This window comes from Cavia porcellus, unplaced genomic scaffold (assembly GCF_034190915.1).
Source record: "Cavia porcellus strain 051 isolate PalLab524CR breed Dunkin Hartley unplaced genomic scaffold, mCavPor4.1 scaffold_8, whole genome shotgun sequence".
Lineage (NCBI taxonomy): Eukaryota > Metazoa > Chordata > Mammalia > Rodentia > Caviidae > Cavia > Cavia porcellus.
The window spans coordinates 18,024,135-18,039,156 of NW_026947491.1; the positions used below are offsets into that span (position 1 = coordinate 18,024,135).

General features: G+C 36.6%; 1 gene segment (V, D, J or C); it reads left to right on the forward strand.

Annotated features, from left to right (window-relative positions):
* Nucleotides 1–2,866: 2,866 nt before the first annotated feature.
* Nucleotides 2,867–3,662, forward strand: LOC100725893 (immunoglobulin heavy variable 3-48-like). The segment is given in 2 exon segments: nt 2,867–2,996; nt 3,106–3,662. Coding segments are annotated over 2 exon segments (465 nt in total).
* Nucleotides 3,663–15,022: the final 11,360 nt, after the last annotated feature.

Genomic DNA, 15,022 nt, shown 5'->3' on the forward strand with positions numbered 1-15,022 from the left:
AGGGTTCTTGCTGCATCTTACTGGAAAGCCTTTCCATGCACCAATAGTAAATAAGAGCTGGATTCTTCTGGTTGGATGATAGCCCGCTAAAGTCCAGTGTGATCCTCATCACAGCTGAAAGCCTTTCACCTGAAGGCTCTGTGCTCTGCTCTGAGATTCATATGCAGCATTGTTCTCCACAGAGAAGGGAGTGGACAGCTCCAGGTGTCTTCAAGCAAGTCACTTTGCTACAGCACAAATGTGTCAGTAAAAAACTCATTAGCATTTCACAGAGGCTAGAAATTATACTACACACATGTAAACATTAATGTGTGGGAAGAAGATTCTCAGAAACCCATGAATGCATTTCACACCCACAAAGAGAATTACAATCAGATGAGTTTAGAAAAGTCTACAAAACTTATGATAATCTTTAGACATTTTTTGCTCACTTCAGTGAGAAACTAACAATATGTTATCCATTTCAAAATCTTGGTTTCCACCAATGATTAAATGAGCAAATACCGAATGGAGAATGCAAATTGATATCAGCAATAACCTTGAAATGGATGTGAATAGATGCACATAGAATGTGAACTGGTGCTGTGTGTTATGCACATGTGTTGTGTGCACCTCACAGTCCTGTTATCTTTGGCACCTGTGTGCTGGTTTTCATATTCCTAGAGTTTTCTTTCATCTTCAGACACAGCCAGCTCCCTGACCAGCTCTTCACCTCCATGTCCTGTCCAGGATTAGGAGGTTTGGGCCTTGAGCAATGGACTCGAGGAACATTGTTGATTCCTTAGAGGGCTCAGTCAGCATCCTACACCCAGAGACCAACACAAAAATTTGTCCATCCTCTGTCTCCTTCTGATCTTCATGTGTAAGACTGCATTGCAGATGCAAATGTTTTTGAGCTACCAGATAAGATCATATTGCACATTTCATTAATGTGATTTGTTTCTCAATATTTAAGATGTTATCAGAGATTGTTAACGTTAGTTGTCAAGAACATAGTATATTGGGGCTGGGAATTTAGCTCAGAGGCATAAAAACCTGCTTTGCAAGCAGGCAGCCGTGAGTTTGATCCCCGGTACAGATAAAAAAAAAACCCAAACAAACAAACAAAAAAAGGATTATAAGAACATAGTATAAATGCTGGGTCCTCCTCTTTTAGGCGATGTCTCCCATATGTGAGTGTAGGAAAATTCAGACAGAAGGATGTGGAGATTCTGCCTCTGATCTCAGGGTTTGCCCTGTTATCTCACTGTCCCATCTCAGCTAGTGTTGCAAGAGACCATATTAGAGCCCATGAAGCCCTCTCAGACCCTTCCTCTCAGCCTCACCTGCTCTGGTTAGTGCAGCTATGGGACATTGCCCCTAGAGCTGGTTCCTTCAGCTGTCAGCAAGAAACTGAGTGGATGTAGCAGGACAGTAACAGTGGAGGGATAATTGGTCAATCATCCCTGACATGTCAGCGTTTCTAAAACCAAGAAAAAGTTCTCTGAGTGACTGTTTTCAATATCCCTGGAAAACTCAACCGTATTGCACGGTGCAATACATTTTCTGAGGGCATCGAAGTGTGAGCCTAGCTACAAAGCTATGTACAGGGTGGACAGACCAGCAGAGGGCGCTTAGGATCAGCAGCAGGTGCACAGGACCTGGTACATAGGACCTGTGGGGAAACTCTGAACCAGCACAGTGTCCTCGGGATCTTCAGGAAAGCAGGAGCGACTCCATAGGTGGTTCAGGGAAGAAAAGCCCAGACTAAGGGCTTCACAACGTTCAGTGTCTGAGTTTCCCCTCTGTGTTAGCCTCACACACACTGCAGAGAGCGTACAGTGTGCCCTCTCCAGTTCACAGGTGAGGTCTCCGCAGTGCAGAGGATGGAAGGCATTTTTGTTGTGGACAGAATGCATTTACACCTGTATTTTATCATCTCCTTTGTTTGAGCTCCTATGGGAGGGCTGAAAATACTGCATATTCTAGAAAAAATACTGTGAATCTATGGAACATAGATGCTTTGGAATACACAAGTCTCATGATCATCATGCAAAAGTAGCCTGATATTTTTGTCACCGTGAGAAGGAACAGTCACAGTAATAAACATTTCAGTTTACAAAAGAACAGAATGCAAGTTTTTACAGAAAGGGAATTTTATGGAAAATGACTGGAGAATTTATGAGTAGATGCATTAGGTATCGAGAATGGGCATGGTTTTGTGGATATTTAACTCAGTATAATTCTCTCAAAAAGTATATCACTTATTCATCTTTAAAATAAATGTTATATTTATTTTAGCATAAGCTATATAATTAGTGTATGTTTAATGGTATATTACCTATCCAGAGGTAAGATAAGCTCTCAGATTCTTGAACATGTTTTTTAAAAAGATGCTGGTTGTCGATCCATTTATGAATAGAATAAGATACACAATAATACTGTTGAATTCCTTCATTAGAAGAAGACATGTGACAATCATCGTGCAGCTTGACCAGTCTGTCATTGGAACTCCTCAGCAAGCTGTTGAGTTCTGTGAGAAGACTGTAGGACCTCATAGACAACATGATTTTATAGTCTATAATGTCACATACCACAGGATATTATGCTTCTCATTTTATGTACACATCTGCACTCCTGTGAAGTTACCCAATCCACTAATAACATATTGGCAAGAATAAAAAAAGTAGATGATGTTACACATAGGAAGGAACCACTTCAGTATACTGTGTTCAGTATACTAGGGATATTACAAAACAAATCTCAAAACACTCTCATGTGCTTTGGACTCTTCCCTCTCTGAGACTTCAGGAATAGAACTGGCCATATATACAGGACGCCATGCAAATAGGGCCTCCCTGTGTTGATTAAAACCAGCCCAGCCCTCATGCTTACAGCTCTGCAGAGGGCTCTAACCCTGGTGCCCAGCTGTTCCCTCTTAGTGATCGGCACTGAGCACAGAAGGTTCACCATGGAGCTGGCGCTGAGCTGGGTTTTGCTTCTTGCTACTTTAAAGGGTAATTTATGAAAAATAATAAATACCAAACGTGTGAGTGAGTGGCATTAGTGGGATAAACAATGGGCATATGTGACAGCTTCTTGAGCAGAACGTCTCTGTGTTTGCAGGTGTCCTGTGTGAGGAGCAACTGGTAGAGTCCGGAGGAGGCTTGGTGCAGCCTGGAGGATCCCTGAGACTCTCCTGCGTAGCCTCGGGATTCACCTTCAGTAGCTATGAGATGAACTGGATCCGCCAGTCTCCGGGGAAGGGGCTGGAGTGGATCTCATACATCAGTAGTGGTAGTGGTAGCATATACTACGCAGACTCCGTGAAGGGCCGATTCACCATCTCCAGGGACAACAGCAAGAACACGCTGTATCCGCAGATGAGCAGCCTGAGAGCCGAGGACACGGCTGTGTATTACTGTGCTGGAGAGAGACACAGTGTGGAAACATCAGTGTGAGCCCAGACAAAAACTTCCGTGCAGGGGTGCTTAGGACCAGCAGGGGGCGAGCGAGACAAGCGGAACACAGAGTATGTCCCAAGAGTACAGGCATTAAAGCATTTTGTTTCATATGGGCTTCATGACATTTAAAAAAGTAATTATACAAGTAATAGATCAGAGAAACAAAGAATTAAAATCTGAACTATGTAAAATGTCATATAAAAACCCAAATAATTCATTGTCTACTTAAAATACCCCCAAAACAATTAATACAATAAAATACTGTAATACAATTAGGAAATCCATTATTGAGAGTGTGAATTTTGCGTTTTCTATACTTTGAATAGTGAAGAAAAAATATTTTAAGTGTTTCATATAATATATAAATAATTTAGAAATATACAGTTTAAAATTTTAAAAATGGCTTTAAATACATGACTATATATATATATATATATATATATATATATATATATATATGGTATACACATAGAAAGAATCTACTAAGATAATAATGTAAAAACAAGAATTATATCAGCTATATGAAAACTAAAGTGACATTCCCATCAACCCACAGAGAAAAATCACATCATGCTGTATGAAAAAATAATTAAATCTACACACTTTAGTGAGGAATTAATTCAATAAAATTGATGATACTGAGAATGAAGGCCTTCAAAGATTTAAATAGTTGTGATTTTTTTTAGTTAATTCTATAATTTTAAGCTTCAAAGTTGGTTCTAGGCCAACATCACTGATAAAGTTCACATATTGATTATTTCATATATTTACCTTTTTCCATTAAATATCATTAATAAATTCCTGAAATATGCAGATATAATATGGTTGAGATGACACTGGATCAAGTCTTCATGTATATTTTAACTATCACCTGAAGTGTTTCAATGTTGTAAATTTATTCAAAAAAATGAAAATCTAAATGGCACAGCACATATTGTAAATAAATTCAAAACAAGTGTACATATGTGGGAAAGAGAAAACATTGGCCACTTAAACCAAGGCTGGCTGAGTACACAGCACTGAATGTCTCCTGCATTGCAAGTCATCTGACAGCAGTTCCAGGTGTGAAGAGACAATGGAAAGGATGCTGTGAGGCCCCTGAGCTTTATGATGACCTTTACTGACCTTGATTGTGGGGCTGTGAAGTTGTGGGAGAGGGAGCGAATTGACAGTTGGGAAGTCCACTGCCACCTGAGGTTTTCCACATCTGGCACTGGAGGGTAAATCTGATTTCCTCAGGTGTTAGATGGACAATTTATGCACACATTGTTGGAAGTACAAAACTGAGTTTAATGAGAAACTGGAAGCTTCAACTGAAATATAGTTGAGTGTTTACATATCAATGCTGCTCATTTCTTATGCTCTCTTGAATTAAAAAAAACAACAAAATTTGTTTGTATTACTAAATTACTAAATTTAGTAATTTACTAATTACTAAAATCTGTAGAGATATGTACTATACAGATACCTAGTATGATATCAAGAGGTCTCATTAAATTTGGTGCATTAAAAATAATGATTTCCACCATGAAATTCAGCATTTACCATGCAAAAATTTTTCCAGTTATACTCTTATCTGCAGTTAAGCAAATACCCATTGCACACTCTTCTCCAAATAGGAGAAATCTCTAATTTTGTTTGTAATATTTGTTGTAACATTGAGGCCTTACATAGCTTTAATTTTGCAGTTCTTTGCATTATCATAAAGATTGTAATAAACTAAAGCACTCAGTTATGATATTGAAATGTATGATGTTTTAAAATTACTCAGACATTAGAAAAATTGTCGAATTTGTTCACAGCTTTGATTTCACAAATTTGTATCAAGGTTATGTGACACAGATCATCAAATATAAAGCACTGACTCATTATTCTGTCCTCCTGCCCTTGTTCTCAAACTGCTGTGAGACTGAGTGACACACATGGACATTTATTTAGAGGGTGAGCTGATATTATTTGACTAAGTGCCCATTAAGGAAAATAAGGATCTTTCTAATCTTTAGACTCAGTCCAATACTTAAAAAAGAAAGAAGAAAAAATAGACAAGAAAGACAAAACAGCTCCTTTGGTCTTTTCTTTCTTGATAATCACCACAAAAGGTTATTGCATGAAATAAAGTGTTTCTTTTTTTTTTCTTTTCTTAAAAACAGTTGACAGTATAAAATTCTTCATTTCAAAATATCATTTTTTCTGTACCAGTACAGATGTATAATAAAATATCTACCTTCATCTATTCTTTCAACTCAATATATTCTATCTGCAACTTTGCTTAATGTATACAGACCAAGAGAACATGAAAGGAAGGTAGATATTGTTTACTGTCAGGTTTGGAAATTTCTGCATATGATTCTTATCCCTGACTCTCTGCTTTTATGTGTTTTCTTACCTCTGAAGTCTCAGTTTATTTTTAAAGAAGAACACATTCTCCAATTTGCAGGACCCCAGTTATCACTTGAGTCAAATAAAATTCTGCTGTGGTCGTCTGGCAAAGGTCCCAGTGAAGCTCAGGAAATCTGGTAACAGTCTGGATGGAAGTTGGAGCCACAGTGAGGGGCATTCAGTGTGAGCCCAGTAACAATCCTCACCTCTTCAGAGATCAGGACCCACATATCCTGCTTCTAATAGCCTAGGGTTGTGCAGTCCATTCTGAGGGAACTTAGCATCCCTCAGGGGGAACAGGGTTCCCTGGAGCCACCCCTTCCTTGTCCCAGCACAGGAGCAGCTTCTCGGAGAACATGGGGGACTTTAGCTGCTGAAACCCCGGGTCCTCTTCACTCCTTATCCTCCTGTGACTCATTTCCCCCTATGGAAATGTAGTAATGATGGGCCCTGTGTGCCTTTCATTACATCGTCTTCATGCAAGTTATACTATGTAACATTTTATATCTATCAACCCGAATAATTGACAAACTTACTGAAATCTGTGAGATATCAGCAATGTCTCCAATTCAAATTTTGAAACTTCATTATTGTGAGTACATGCTGTTAAGCCTGCAGCCAGCAGTACAATGTTAGTGGGAATTTTTTTATAAATCCAATATTTTGCTGTCCCTTTTGATGCTTGCATTCTCCACACCCTGACATGGTCAAAGAAACTAGAGATTTCCCCATTCCATTTGTGGATTTCCTTTCATTGTAAAATTCTCCTAAGCTTCAAATAAATCACAGTGCTTATATCTACCTTCAAAATTTGGTAAAATAATATCAGGTTTCTGTTGCTTTATGCTGCACTGTAAGATTAGAGTAAAAATAACAGGCAGAACACGTACTGATGATGATGCACTGACATTAGAGCCCTCAGCAAAGAGGATGAGATTGTGTGATTTCACAGCTGTTCTAAGCAGTTTAGTATATATTAAAATTTACAAAATGAATTCTTCATAGGATTTATATCTTTAGTTAATTAATTGAGAGTATTGAAAATTCACATTTGCATAAAATCATAGAAGCTGATGTGCCTACAAAATTACTCATGGCAACTAACTTCCTAAAGTTCTACTAATTAAAAAGGATAATCAAATAAATTTTACATAAACATGGATATTCTTTACCCTGAGAGAAATTAGTTTAATGTTCTTGTTGCTGCATGAGTATGCCTTGAAATAGCCTAATGAATACAAACTTCCCCTGCTCTGTGACTCCGGTGGCATATAACATCTAAACTTTTCACAGTAACTGCATTCTGAATATTTACCTACAGCTTCCAGGAACTATGGGGTCATGAATTTTACAATGAATAATTAGAAATAGTCATAAATTTCCTTTTATCATGATGAACACACAGATTAAGCACTGTCATAGTAAAATCAAAAATGGTTTAATATGCAAAATTTGCCTGAATTGTACATGTAAATTCTGATCTTAGTCTTTGTGGATATAATTCAAGCAGAGTTCCATTAAAAAAGACAGGCCAAATCTATAACACCTAATGCATTTCTGGAAAAAAACAAACAGTGCGCAAACCTAATTTAGACTTCTAAACTTACTGGAAAATCTCAGTGACTCACTGATGCTGACACCAGAATAGATTTATAAGCATAATACAGCAGACAAGTTCAGGTGTGGAGAAATAGTACAATAGATTTCATTTCTAATGATACAGTGATTGAAAGGAGCAACAGGACAGTGTGGAATAAGAACTCAAAGGAAGGAAAACTTATCAGGAAGGAAATTTCCCAGACCTGCCAAGTTATAAATAAAAAAGATTTACTAAAGTGAACACTCAAGTCCTGTGAAGGGATCAAGTGATAGGGAGAGCAGCACAGGCTGAAAGAAGCCAGATTCTGATTCACAGGAAAATATGAAACTGAACCAAATGGCATTTAGAGCCTGTCACTCCCACTACAGGGCCAGATTACAGGGACTTGTGAGACTGACAGGGTCATTGATGGTCAATCTGTGATCTCCATTCTCATTTGTTAGAGTTTTCTCAAGTATTAGCTGTAAATATTTTTGGGGGTTTCTTCACTAACCACATGTGTAGCACCTGTGTCTCCAAGAGAAAATGGGCCTCGGCAAATTATCTGACAGTGTTCACAGACCATGTCTGTCCATGGACTCCATGACACACTCCTTGTACAGGGCACAGATCTTAAGATGTTTGGTGCATGGATGCTTTCATCTGGCTTTGAAACCAAGCTGTGGCATAGCAGGCAGAGGCAGGAACCACTGAAGTAGGGAGGACACTGCAGAGGCCCCCACAGAGGCAACACCAGCACAAGGTGGAGTGAGTGCTGGCACAGAGAGGCGCCTGTGCCTTGCAGAGCTGCATTGCCCCATTTGCCACAAACCCTGGCCTGAAGAGCCATCCCCTGAGAATGCCAGTGTGGGAGCCACCAGGCCTATGTTCTTGCCCATATGGAGTCAGGTAATAGCTGTGTGGATGAATCTTCCAGAACCTTGTCAAATTGTGACCTTGTGTCACAGTGACATGAAGTCAAAGAGTATAACTGTGAGTCATGATGTAGAAATGCTCTAGTGGGGTTTTTGTGCATTGTTCAAGGTCTCATTCCATTCCATCAGCTCTGTGGCCTGGGAATGTCCACCTTAGGCCAGGCCCAACACTGCATTGGAGAAGCACTGAGCACAGTTAAGTTTATAAGTACAAACTGGGCAGAGTCATCTAAATCTGATGCGTAGTTCATTCCGATGCTATTTGTCTCAGACTTTTAAATTAACATAGGAGAGGTTTTAAACTCTGGGGCCACTGTGAGGGGGTAAAATGACTTTAGTAAGGATGTGGGACAGGACAGAAAGCTATGATTTGAAAGCATGGGGGAGAAATAAAAGGACATGAAGAGATTGAGATACCAAGACATTATCTCACAGTGGATTCGCAGATCATCTTGAATGAAATCATTGTTACCAAACTCTCTCACTACAGTCAAATCCGAGAAGAGCACAGCCCTGTGTTAGTTTTTCATGCCAAGAGCCCTCTGTATAGCAGAAGGCCATACAAATAGGGGCTCCATCTGATGATGAAATTCAGCCTCCCTGCAGCTCAACTCTTAGGCCACTGAGGACATGACCCTTACGTGACACAGTGAGAGGGTATCACAGTGAAAAAAAAAAAAACCTTCATGCACAGTGCAATCTTCTGTTTATTTTCATATTGTATGATTCAGCTCCATGGGACTGGAATTCATACCTTAATTTAGATAAATTAAACAGTAAAAGCTTCATTTTGGAGCAGGGCTTCAGATGAGCTTTTCCTTGCCTGTGCGGCCCTGATACTTCAGAGCTGGGGTCCTTACATCTCCTATAAAACATTTGGTCAGCAGCCTAAGTTCCTACCTCTGGACCCCACTCCTGGATGTGCCACTATGTCCTTTTAGTGTCATAGGTAGGGGACAAAACTTCAAACTAGAACTGTGGGACATTGAAGGATGGAAGTATAGCACAAACTGAAGCCATACACATGATTTAGAGGCTTTTAATAAACATAATAAAGCCATAATTCCTAAAAGTAAATACATAAAAGTTTTTAAAAAGGAAAATTTGTAAAAAGCCAAAATGCAACCCTAAATCACAAAATGCTGTAGGCATCCACAAAAAAAAAAAAAACAGTACAAAGATAATATATAGCCAATTATCAGACTAATACAAAACATTCACAACATGCATATGTGAGAAATGAATTTCTTCAAGTATATAAATAATATTATATATTCTACAAAATAAAGTTAAAAATGCAATGATAACATGAATGAAAAATCTCAACACAGTCTCCAGATAATCAAAGATAGGAAAGTGAAATTAGAATTGAATATCATGTACTATTATTTGTTATCATCAAGATAATTAACTTAATCAAAAGTGATTATATAAGACTGGGGATTTAGCTCAGTGACATACGCACCTGCCTTCAAGTGCACAGTCGTGAATTTGATCCCTGGTACAGATTAAAAAAAAAGTAGTTACATAAAATAAGGCAGCTTACAAGAAGGATGAAAATCACAGAGAAGTGGGAAATTTAACATATAAGGAGATAAATGTAATCTAAGTATGTTTATGCCCATTTAAAGATGCAAAATGAATCCAACTAATCCTTACATATGCAGCAAACTATAATAACAAACATGTTCAAACATGGGTGCACATATATAACTGTGGTATGATGTTTTCAGTTCTTCTGTGAATATGCCAGAAGCTTTATGAATACGTGAGTCAAATGGGACTTCCAATCCCTGCTTTTTTGAGGAGCCTCCACACTGGCCTTCACAGTGGTTATACCAGGCCATACTCCCACCAGCAATGCAGAAGAGTTCCTTTTCCCCCTGCATCCTCTTCAGCATTTGTTGTTGGTAGTTTTCTTGATCATGGCCATTCATTGTGGAGTGAGATACAATTTCAGTGTTGTTTTATTTGGCATTTCTCTGATGACCAATGATGCTAAACATCTTTTCATGTATTTATTTACCTTCCATATATCTTCATCTGAGTAATGTGTATTCATATCAGATGACAGTTTTGGAATGGCTCTTTGAAATTTGGGGATCTGATTTTTGTTTAATTTTTATATGTCCTAGACAGAAATCCTTTGTCTGAGGGACAGTTCACTAAGATTTTTTTTCCAATTTGTGGGTTTGCTTTTCTTTATCGTGGAAATTTCTTTGACATGCAAAACTCTTTTATAGGATGTGATCCCAGTTATTGATTCTGTGAAGCATTTCACGTGTAATTTGGTTCTTGTTCATGAATTCTCTACCTACCACTATGTTTTCACTACCTACTTTGTCTTTCAGCAGATTTAGTGTTTCTGTTTTAATATTTAGATCTTTGATCCATTAAGATAAGTTTACTACATGATGATAGGAAAGAATCTAGTTTTAGTTTTAGTTTTCAGGCTATGGAAAGCCAATTTTTACAACACCATGTATTAAACCATCTTTCTTCCAGTGGACGTGTTTGTCCCCTTGATCAAAGATAAGTTCACTGAGTATTGTTGATGTTGTAGTTGTAGGAATGATTTCTATAAATCTGTGAGGTATTTTGATTGGGATTGCATTAACTCTGGGTAACAATTTTGGGAGAATGACATTTTCCAAGTGTTTTTTCTTCCTATCCATGAACTAGGGATGTTTTCCAATATTCTAAGAGCCTCCTCTAATTCTTTTTCAGTATTTTGAGTGTGGTTTGATTTTTGTTCATGAATTCTCTACCTTCCCCTATGTCTTCAAGATCTCAATCTACTTTGTCTTCTAATAGATTTAATGTTTCTGTTTTAATATTTATACCTTTGATCCATTTTGGTTTTAGGTTAGTACATGGTGATAGGCATGGATTATAGTTTTAGTTTTTAGCATATGGAAAGCCAGTTTTTCCAGCACCATTCATTAAACAGAATATTGTACTTCCATTGATCATGTTTGGTCCCTTTATCAAACATAAGGCAATTGAGTGTGTTTGTAGTTGTGACTGTATCTTCTAATTTATTCCATTGATCTTCAGATCTGTTTTTATTCCAGTACCATGTTGATTTTATTACAGTACCTTTGTAGTATAACTTCAAGGCAGGGGTTGTGATACATCCTGCCTTGCCTTTGCTGCTTAGAATTGCCTTTGCTATTCTAGGTCTCTTGTGATTTCAGATGAATTTGAGGAGTGATTTCTCTACATCTATGAGGTATCTTAGTGGTATTTTCATTGGGCTTGCATTGAATCTGTGTAAGAGTTTTGAAAGAATGGCCATTTTTACACTATTTATTATTCCTGTGCTAGAACAAGGGATATCTTTTGATTTTCTGAGATCCTCTTTGATTTCTTTTTCAGGGTGTTATAATACTCCTCATAAAGCTCATTTACTTCTTTCATGAGATAAATTACTAAGTATTTCATTTTTTGATTGATAGTGTGAAGGATATGGCTTCTCTTATTACTCTCTAAGGTTTTGGTTGTTAGTGTGTAGGAATGGTATTGATTTTTGCATCCAGCTACATTGCTGAATTAATTTATTATATCTAGGAGAATTTTAATGGAGTTTGGGGGGGGTCTTCTATATAGAGCATCATGTCATCTGCAAATAATGATAATTTTACCACCTCTTTTTCTATGTTTACCCTTTTTATTTCTCTCTTGATTAATTGCTCCTTATAGTACTTCCCGTACTATTTTGAATAGGAGCAGTGATAAGGGACATCCTTGTCTTGTGCCTGATTTTAAGGAAAAGTCCATTTAGTATGATGTTTTTAGCCATTTAATATGATTCTGGCTGTTGGTTTGTCATAGATGTCCTTTATCATATTGAGGTGACTACAATCTATTCCAATTTTCTGTAAGATTCTAATCATAAATGAATGTTGGACCTTATCATAAGCTTTTTGTGCATCTATAGAAATGATAATGTGATTCTTACTTTTGGCTTTATTGATATGATGGATTACATTTATTTTTTTAGCTATGTTGAACCATCCCTGCATGCCTGGGATGAATCCTGCTCAATCATGGTATACAATCTTCTTGATGATTTGTTGTATCCTGTTTGCCAATATTGAATTGAGGATTTTTGCATTTGTGTTCATTAGGGAGATTGGCCTGTAATTCTCTTATTTAGTTGGGTCTGTCTCAGGTTTTGGTACTAGAGTAATATACACTTCCAGTAATGACTTATACAGAATTACTTTCCTTTCAATTTCATATAAGCATTTGAGGAGTGTTGGCAATAAGTATTTTTGTATTTCTTGTAGAATTACCCAGTGATTGTGCCTGGGCCTGGCTCTTCTTTGTAGGTAAGGATTTAATTTCATTTTCAATTTCATTAATAAAAATTACATTATTCTGCAGTTTTACATCTTCTTGACCCATATGTTTCATATGTTTCTAGGAATCTGTTCATTTCTTCTGTGTTATCGAACCTATGAGAGTAGAGGTTTTTGAAATAGGTGTTGATGAACTTCTGTATTTCTACAAAGTCTGCAGTGATTTCACATTTTTAATTCCTTATTGTATGGATATGAGATTTTTCTATCCTTTTAAAAATAAGTTTGGCTAGAGATTATCAATTTTATTTATTCTTTCAAAGAACGAATTCTTTGATTCATTGATTCTTTGTATTGTTTAGTTAGTGTCTATTGCATTAATTTCTGCTCTGATTTTTATGGTTTCCTCCCTCGTTTTGCCTTTGAGCTTGATTTGCTCTTCTTTTTCTAGATGTTTCATGTGTTACATCAAGTTGTTTATTTGTATTAGTTCTGTTTTTCTGATGTGGGAATTCAGTGCAATAAATTTTCCACTGATGACTGCTTTCATTGCATCCCACACATTCCATTAGGTTGCATATCTATTTTTGTTTTCTTGTAGATATTGTTTAATTTTTTATTTAATTTTCTCTGTGACCCACTGATTGCTCAAGAGTGTATTATTCAATTTCTAGGTGTTTGTGGGATTTTTTGCAGTTTCTTTTTTCATTAATTTCTAGTTACATGGCACTAAGATCTAATGACATACATGGGATGAATTGAATTCCTTTCCATTTAATTAAATATGATCTGTGGGCTTGTATATGGTCTATTTTAGAGACTGTCTCATGTACTGCTGAGAAGAACGTATATTTTGATGTGTTTGGATGGAACACTTTGTATATGTCTATCAAGTCCATTTGTTCACATGTGTGACTCTGTTCTGTTATTTGTTTGCTGATTATCTCTCTGTTTGATGTGTCCCTTGGTGTCAATTGTGTGTTAAGTTTTCCTGTTATAATTGTGTTACTGCTAATTTGATTGTTCATTTCTATTAACATTTGCTTTCTATAACTGGAAATTGGTGCATATATATTTAAGATTGTTATCTCTTCTTGAAGTTTTCCTCCAAGCAGTATGTAATGACTTTCTTTGTCCCTTAGGATAATTGTTGGTTTTAAGTTCACAATGTCTGCATACAGCTACCTCCAATTTTTTTTTTTTTTTTGTTCCTGTGGCATGAAGTATTGTTTTCCATTCTGTGACTTTTGGTTTGTGACTTTCCTTTTGGGTTAGATATGTTTCTTGCAGACAGCATATCATTGGGTATTGTTTCTTCATCCAATCAGCCAGCCTGTTTCCTTTAGTTGATGAATTGAGACCATTTACATTAACGATTATAACTGTTATATATTGGTTTATTGTTGACATGTTATTTTTCTGCTGTTGAATCTTTATCTTTCCATTCTGTTTAATTGTCTGCCTTGCTTAGTATTTTTTCTTGATGTATCTATACTCTCTTTCAGTATTCTTTGCAGGTTTGGCTTAGTGAGCATTAAGTTCCTCAGCTGTTCTGTGTCATGTAAATATCTTAAATCTTCATCCATTTTAAAGGTCAGCTTTTCAGGGTACTTCATTCTAGGTTGGAAGTAATTTTCCTTTAGGATCTGAGATACTTTTTTGTTTTTATTTAAAGGAAAAATAACAAAACAGTATAAGGGTACAAGTAATACAGAATTTAAAAAAAAACTGTAAGCAATCACTAGTAATTTGATTATATATTGTCTTCTTAGAAATAGTTACTCAATTTACATGATTAAAGCACACAAAGTGGACATTCAAACAGTGATACTGCAAAGAATTGTGTTCAATGATCCAACAAAAACTTAGTAATATGGTCATCTATCTTAACACACATAAACACACTTGCAATTGTATCATTTAGAGCACTTTTTTCCCTCTTTTTTTTACAACAACATTTAAACATTTTGAATTTTATTACACCCATAGTTCTTATTACTTTTTTTGGAGGAGAATAAAACCAAATATGACAAAACAAAGCAGTCAGTCAAAACAAAGGATAGACATTGTACATGATGTAAAAACAGAATACAAGTTTATCAACGATGGTTACCATAATGCCTCTTGCTACCTTAAAAAGAATTTCCTATATCATTAGGTATAATAAAATTGAACAAAACAGTACAGAACAAGACCAATAAAACCTAAACATTGTAAACATTACATGACTTCAAATGTAGATAATAGTCAAATGAGAATGGGCATCATAGTGAATCTTACTGCCTTCTATTAGTTGCCTATACCCTCAAACATGATACTATAAAACAGAGCAGAACAGAGTAAAATCGGTCAAAATAAGGTAATGGGAATAATACAGGGCTT